The 7,904-nt window shown below is 42.8% G+C and overlaps 1 protein-coding gene across 1 annotated transcript; it reads left to right on the top strand.

The window, feature by feature from the left end:
• Nucleotides 1-3: 3 nt before the first annotated feature.
• On the top strand, nt 4-5,802 carry LOC311125822 (anthrax toxin receptor 2-like; the record flags this gene model as incomplete). Its single annotated transcript, XM_084199852.1, is given in 9 exon segments — nt 4-26; nt 707-785; nt 981-1,040; nt 1,042-1,077; nt 1,218-1,277; nt 1,391-1,486; nt 1,680-1,859; nt 1,960-2,040; nt 5,674-5,802. Coding segments are annotated over 9 exon segments (654 nt in total), but the record flags the coding sequence as incomplete, so codon positions are not given.
• Between the last annotated feature and the right edge of the window lie 2,102 nt (nt 5,803-7,904).

The raw sequence follows: 7,904 nt of genomic DNA, 5'->3' as shown, positions 1-7,904 counted from the left end.
GCACCACTGCTGCATGAAGTCGGGCAGTAAGTGCTGCACTCAATTCTCTCCTCTTAGAACTTCCTGTATCCATAAATGGCCTGTGAGCTACTGAGCGCGCTCAGTTGGCCAGATCAAAGGAATGTAATGTTGTCTGTTGGTTGCTGTGAGAGCTGAACCACACAGCAACCCAGACGCTCCACTGTCAGAAGACTACACACACTTCCATTCAGGGTGGGTAGTGGGTTCGACGGGTAACAGTTGTTCATCACACTTATAAAAGCAAAAGAAAGAACTTAAAATAATTCAAGTATAAAAATAGAATAAAGGTCTGGTGGTGACTGGAGAATGGCTGCTGTTCAGCCCTGTTCCATTACGGTACCCTGCCTGGTTTCTTTAGAAAATGTGACCAATAGGCTGAACCGATGTGTAGTGATGAGACACACCAAAATGGTTTGGCACACTATCATTAAAACAGCTTTGAGGAAGATGTTATATGTGAGACTTTGTGACCCTGTGTTAGTGTTTACCCTGCCCATCAGCATGCCTATTCGGCACAGTGCCTTGGCATTTCAACGGTTGGTCTGCCAGACCGATACTTTAATTAGTTTGACCTACTTTGTTAGTATCTCTCTCTCTCGCTCTCTCTCTTTCTGTCTCTCACATAGCACACACACATAAAGCAATAATATAGAATTCGTGCTGGACTTTCTTTCCCTCACAATAGATCGATAGATGTGCTGATCAGCTTGAACAACGGTCAGTCCTACATCTCAAGCCCATTCACCATCTACGCTACAACTTGTGTGAGTATCAGTATCACAGACAACACCAACACTCAAAACAAACGGCCTCACTCCACTTCCATTTAGTTCGGTATCCGTCCTAGTTCACCAAAGTCTAGTCTGATGGTCCATGAAATAACATTTGATAGAAAGTCACACATCATCTGATAAAGTCTGTTTTGTGGGCTGCTTTGTTTACCATGTCTCCCGATGCAGTCTGATGGGACAGTGGTGCTGGTGGTGATCTTAGTTCTACTCCTGCTGCTGGGTCTGGCCTCTGCTGTGGTGGTTCTGGCCGCTCTGCTGCACTATTGTGAGTGGTTCAACCTCCTCCAGGACCGACTGTATGATTTAATCCGTTTTCCAGTTAATACAGTTGTTGGTTGAGGTGTCAGTACATAGTAATTCATTGTTGTACTAACTGCTGACTGTTTTATACTGTATATGCTACAGGTGATCAAGGACCCCCCTCCTCGTCGCCCCCCTCCTCCTCTCCCTCCTCCTCCAGTACCTGTGAGTGCTTAGTTTCTTTGGAAGTGTTCTTAGAAGTGCCAAGTGTTTTATATCTTTCTCGTCGCACCATTATTGAGTAACTTCAACCCCCCAAAATTCCCTCCTCATAACAGGAGCCAGAGGAGGACCCTCTGCCCAAGAGGAAGTGGCCCATGGTGGATGCATCATACTATGGGGGAAGAGGTGTCGGAGGAATGAAACGCATGGAGGTATGTCTGAATGAGTATTACCCCATTAAACCATTACTTCCTTTCTATTTGGGCTGTACTATATCTTGACAGTGAGTTGTGTCACTTTATTTTGAGTGATGTTAGTTACTCTAAAGTTTTGAATGGTTATTTTGTGCTAAACGAATATAAACGGTACAAAATGTTAAATAACCTACTGTAAACTGTGTTTTAGGTTCGTTGGGGGGAGAAAGGTTCCACAGAGGAAGGTGCACGGCTAGAGAAAGCCAAGAATGCGGTGGTCACAATGGTGGAAGAGGAGGTGGAAGAACCTATCATTAGGAAACCAATGCCTCAGAGACCACCCCCTACCTATCACATCCCAGAACAGTCCAAATGGTACACACCCATCAAGGTTAGTCACCATGCTTTCAGATCCACATTTAAAATGGCTGTCAGTAACTGATTTTGTATATTAAACCAACAAGTTGAGTCTTATTTTATCATCCTCTTAGGGGCGTTTTGATGCGCTGGTGGCGTTACTCAGGCGACAGTATGATCGAGTTGCTGTCATGAGACCAACAGCACAGGACAGGGTAAGGCACCACCTTGTATAATGTATTCAGTCAGTTTACTTCCTGAATTGTTTTCCTAAATTGACTGAATTTAAATGGAATTGACCCTAACCCTGATCGCAACAAACTCATGAAGAAAGAAAGAAAGAAAGAAAGAAAGAAAGAAATACAGTGCATTCAGAAAGTATTCAGACCCCTTCCCTTTTTCCACATTTTGTTACGTTAGACTTATTCTAAAATTGATTAAATACATTTTCCCCTCATGAATCTACACACAACACCCCATAATGACAAAGTGAAAACAGGTTTTTTTAAATGTTTGCAAATGTATTACAAATAAAAAACAGAAATACCGTATTTACATAAGTATTCAGACCCTTTGCTATGAGACTCGAAATTGAGCTCAGGTGCATCCTGTTTCCATTGATCACCCTTGAGATGTTTCTACAACTTGATTGGAGTCCACCTGTGGTAAATTATATTGATTGAACATGATTTGGAAAGGCACACACCTGTCTATAAGGTCCCACGTTTGACAGTGCATGTCAGAGCAAAAACCAAGCCTCGAGGTTGAAGGAATTGTCCGTAGAGCTCCGAGACAGGATTGTGTCAAGGCACAGATCTGGGGAAGGACACCAAAACATTTCTGCAGCATTGAAGGTCCCCAAGAACACAGTGGCCTCCATCATTCTTAAATGGAAGAAGTTTGGAACCACCAAGACTTTTCCTAGAGCTGGCCACCCGGCCAAACTGAGCAATCGGGGGAGAAGGTCCTTGGTCAGGGAGGTGATCAAGAACCCGATGGTCACTCTGACAGAGCTCCATAGTTCATCTGTGGAGATGGGAGAACCTTCCAAAAGGACAACCATCTCTACAGCACTCCACCAATCAGGCCTTTATGGTAGAGTGGCCAGACAAAAGCCACTCCTTAGTAAAAGGCACATGACAGCCCGCTTGGAGTTTCCCAAAAGGCACCTAAAGGACTCTCAGACCATTACATTTTAGTCATTTAGCAGACGCTCTTATCCAGAGCGACTTACAGTTTAGTGAGTACATACATTTTTCATACTGGCCCCCTGTGGGAATTGAACCCACAACCCTGGTGTTGCAAGCGCCATGCTCTACCAACTGAGCTACAGGAGGCCTACTGAGAAACAAGATTATCTGGTCTAATGAAACCAAGATTGAACTCTTTGGCCTGAATGCCAAGCGTCACGTCTGGATGAAACCTGGCACCATCCCAACGATGAAGCATGGTGTTGGCAGCTTCATGCTGTGGGAATGTTTTTCAGCGGCAGGGACTGGGAGACTAGTCAGGATCGAGGGAAAGATTAACAAAGCAAGGTACAGAGAGATCCTTGATGAAAATCTGCTCCAGAGCGCTCAGGACCTCAGACTGGGGCAAAGGTTCAACTTCCAACAGGACGACGACCCTAAGCACACAGCCAAGACAACGCAGGAGTGGCTTCGGGACAATTCTCTGAATGTCCTTGAGTGGACCAGCTAGAGCCCGGACTTCAACCCGATCGAACATCTCTGGAGAGACCTGAAAATAGCTGTGCAGCGACGCTCCCCATCCAACCTGACAGAGCTTGAGAGCATCTGCAGAGAGGAATGGGAGAAACTCCCCAAATGCAGGTGTACCAAGCTTGTAGCGTCATACCCAAGAAGACTGGAGGTTGTAATCGCTGCCAAAGGTGCTTCAACAAAGAACTGAGTGAAGGGTCTGAATACCTATGTAAATGTGATATTTCAGTATTTGTTTTATTATACATTTGTAAAAATTCCTAAAACTTGTTTTTGCTTTGTCATTATGGGGTATTGTGTGTAGATTGATGAGGAGAAAACACAATTTAATCCATTTTAGAATAAGGCTGTAACGTAACGAAATGTGGAAAAAGTCAAGGGATCTGAATACTTTCCGAATGCACTGTACTTAACTATCCCTCTACTGCTTGGTCAGTGTCGCACAGTTCACACGTTAGGAACCTTGTCTAGCTCATTAGTGGTCCGAGCAGACAGGCTTGTCAGTGGAGAGGGGATGGGGGCAGTAAGGGAGAGACAAGACATGACAGGTCACCACTCTGTCCACTGAGAGGAGGTGACAGCTTTAGCCATTAACTGTTCCCCCATACCCATATGGGATGGCGTGATGGGAGATGGAGGGATCCTATAGATGAGTGATGGAGCTTTAGCCATTAACTGTCCCCCACCCCAGCCTATACCCATATGAGATGAGGGGATGGAGGGATGGAGAGGTGGAGGGAACTATAGATTAGTATCTCTTCACTGAGAGAGGAGGTGACCGGTTTACCCAATAACCCCCCCCCCCATCCCGGTCTATACCCATATGGGATGGAGGGATGGAGAGATGGAGGAGGAATGGGGTGGGGGATGGAGGGATCCTATAGATGAGTGATGGGGAGAGGAGGAGAGTAGGGATGGATGTCTATGTTTGTGAGACTGGCCCCTCTGACCCCCTAATGCCTATTAGCACCATTATTCTCTGTGAGGCCTCTGGCCTGTCAAGATAACAAGCAGAGCAGGGCTGGATGTAAAGGAGGATGGGGGGGGGTGGAGGGGGACAAACGAGGGGCAGCGTGTGACCTCTGTCCTCTTAACCTCCCTGTCTGTCACGCTGTGTTCGTGTACTTACTCTGTCACACTGTGCTGTTGTACTGTAGGACACGTTAATTAAGACGCTGGACTGGGCATACATTGTCCTGTCATTAACGGAGGTTGGGGACACTGACCATTATCTTTTTATTGAGAAAGGTAGGGGTGTGTACCCTCTGTAATTGATGTTAATGTGATTATACTGTACTAAATCTGTTGTAAATTGCTGTACTGAATTTGTTTAAAATATATACATATATTGGATACTCCCTAAAACGTATTTGATGATATATTAGCTGTGATCATGCAGTGATTCCTGGTGGACGGTTTTAGCGGGGCTGGTACCTGCTCTAATCTGACTAGGCTCATGATGGGGGCACCCTTCTTGACAGAATGGGAGTGGCTGTCTGGTCAGCCAGTTATGCTCTTGCACTTGATTAGGTTGATTGGCTAATAGTGATGTCGTGACAACTCGCCGGCCCATTCGCCATCTCCTCCTTACCCATTACAGTCAAAGCCGGCTGCCTCAATTGAGTTCAATTATGATCAATTATTGTAAATGTCAACTCTACGCAGTGTTGTCAAAACAATTTCCATGATATGTCACGTATGCAGTGACTCCATTAGGAGCTCATTTTATCTGAGATACATAAATCCATATATGTTGGAGGCTAATAGGTACATGCAGTACCAGTATAACATTGAGGAGAGCTGGTTTGACATGGTTGCTTGTTCTAATCTTTAGACCAGTGGAGAGCAGGTCTGAGCACTCTGCACTGTCTATGGAAGAGGCAAGCGGTGAGGCATGAACAATATAATGCCATGTACCATTCTTCATGAGAATTAGGCTGATATGGAGGTGCGGGGGAGGTGTTACTACTGTAATGAAATATAGTATATGTTAGGGAAGGTCTATACTGTATATTTTCTGATAAGTCTATTGTAAAAGAGTGTGTCTTCTCAGTAACTTACCTCGTAAAGTAAAAGGTTTAAATGGAATAAATAAATAATACAGAAACTGCATTTTGTTTTGTTCAGGGGCGCTGTATGAATTTCACCCGAGTTCCCAATCATTAGGTCAAACAAACCATAATCTTTGGACTATGAGGCTATGGAGAGAACAGGGCTATGGACCACGTGCCTAAACATCATCAATGTGCCTCTCTTTGGACATATTGTTTGTTTTTATTTCAGCTTTATTTATCCAGGTTTGTCTTTGGATAAAACAAACCTGTTTGGCAGCGTTCAATAATTTTAGCTTGCTTACTTGCTATACAATCCTCATGTCACGGTTTCATTTATTGTCAGAGTCATATTGTAATTTACGTGTAACCATAGATCAAAGAACATGTGGTAAGAGGATAACTATGTTATTGAGTGCCTTCTTGTTTCTTTTCTTATCAAGAATGAAGTGTCTTTTGCTTGTCTTTTTTATTCAAGCTCTGTTGTTTCAAATGTGGTGTAAATAAAAAAAATTAAAAAAAATCATGTGGAAAGTTTGTGAGGGTTTCACTTCCAACTAAAACTACAATGGGTTAATATTATTCCCAAACTGCAGGCTAATCTCGTTCATGTTGCTAAATACTGTAATATAATCACATTGTTAATCTAATCCCTTGACCGAATGCGTATTGTACATAAAAAACTTGTTCTGGCCCCGTGTAGCTCTGTTGGTAGAGCATGGCGCTTGCAACACCAGGGTTGTGGGTTTGATTCCCACGGGGGGCCAGTATGAAAAATGTATGCACTCACTTAACTGTAAGTCGCTCTGGATAAGAGCGTCTGCTAAATGACTAAAATGTAAAATGTTCTGTCTCAGGGGACCAACAGAACAAGAGAGAATAATGTCAGATCAGACTTTTCATTTTTAGGGGGAAACACTAAATAAGACAATTATAATTTTCCGAATGCAATGGGCTTGATACATTTTTTATTTGCATGTCATAAAATGATCCCAAGACAACTATGGACAAAATCCAATGCCAAAACCAAAATAATTGATTTAACATGATGTAGCGATTATGATAGATGCAAAAATCTCTGAAGCTGGAGACTCTTATCTCCCTCTCTAACTTTAAGCATCAGTTGTCAGAGCAGCTTACCGATCACTGCACCTGTACACAGCCCATCTGTAATTAGCCCACCCAACTACCTCATCCCCATATTGTTATTTATTTTGCTCATTTGCACCCCAGTATCTCTATTTGCACATCTTCTTCTGCACATCTATCACTCCAGTGTTAATACCAAATTGTAATTATTTTGCACTATGGCCTATTAATTGCCTTATCTCCATAACGTACTACATTTGCACACACTGTATATAGATGTTCTATTGTGTTATTGACTGTATGTTTTGTTTTATCCCATGTGTAACTCTGTGTTGTTGTTGTTTTTAATCGCACTGCTTTGCTTTATCTTGGCCAGGTCGCAGTTGTAAATGAGAACTTGTTCTCAACTGGCTTACCTGGTTAAATAAAGGTTAAATAAAAAATACAACATTTGCACATTTAATATTAAACAATTTAACAGTACTCCTACATTTTCTTATAGGCTAAATTGATATATTTTCATCAGCTACTTTGTATCTATATTTTCCCCATCATTACAGTCTATGCTATGATGTGATCATAAAATCTAAATAATTTGCCTATCTGGGTCATTTCCATCATTTTCATCATATGCATATGGGCCACAAAAAAAGGCTTTCATCAGATCTATGGACCCAGACTTCTTTAACTGCTGTTCATAATCTCCTATTTTATTCAGGCAATTTCTAAAGTGCAGAGAGGGGGTCCTTGGGCTAATTGTAATTTCATTTCTGTGTAATTTACTATAGCTCGGTGGTTATTTCAGAACGGTGTTTTTGATAGCGCACAGAAATCCGCCAGGGAGGTGGGAGAGCAATGGCGGAAGCAGAAGTAATGCTTGATTCTGTTGGCGCTAGTGAAGATAGAGGAAATAAGTGGAATACTGAAACATAAGATTGGAGCTATTGTAAAAGGGCTACAGTTGTAAATCAAGATCAGCCTCGGTATGATAATGCCCCATTCCTTGTTGGAGTGCGATTCATGAGCAAGGATGTTGTTTTGGGAAACCCGTTTACGGTCACAAAGATGGAGAAGTAGAGTCAGTCAGAGTGACCAGGAGTGGTAAGATGTTGATTTCATGTGGCAAAAGGAGAAAGCACATATTATCGAAGCATGAAGTGGAACGCTATGATTATCAGAGTAGGGCACCGGTATCATATCTGGCGTCTCGATGGATAT

This window comes from Coregonus lavaretus (genome assembly GCF_964263955.1).
Source record: "Coregonus lavaretus genome assembly, contig: HAP1_SCAFFOLD_3003, whole genome shotgun sequence".
NCBI lineage: Eukaryota > Metazoa > Chordata > Actinopteri > Salmoniformes > Salmonidae > Coregonus > Coregonus lavaretus.
Note: the sequence above shows the minus strand (reverse complement) of the source record. Positions and strands in the feature narration are given on the sequence as shown.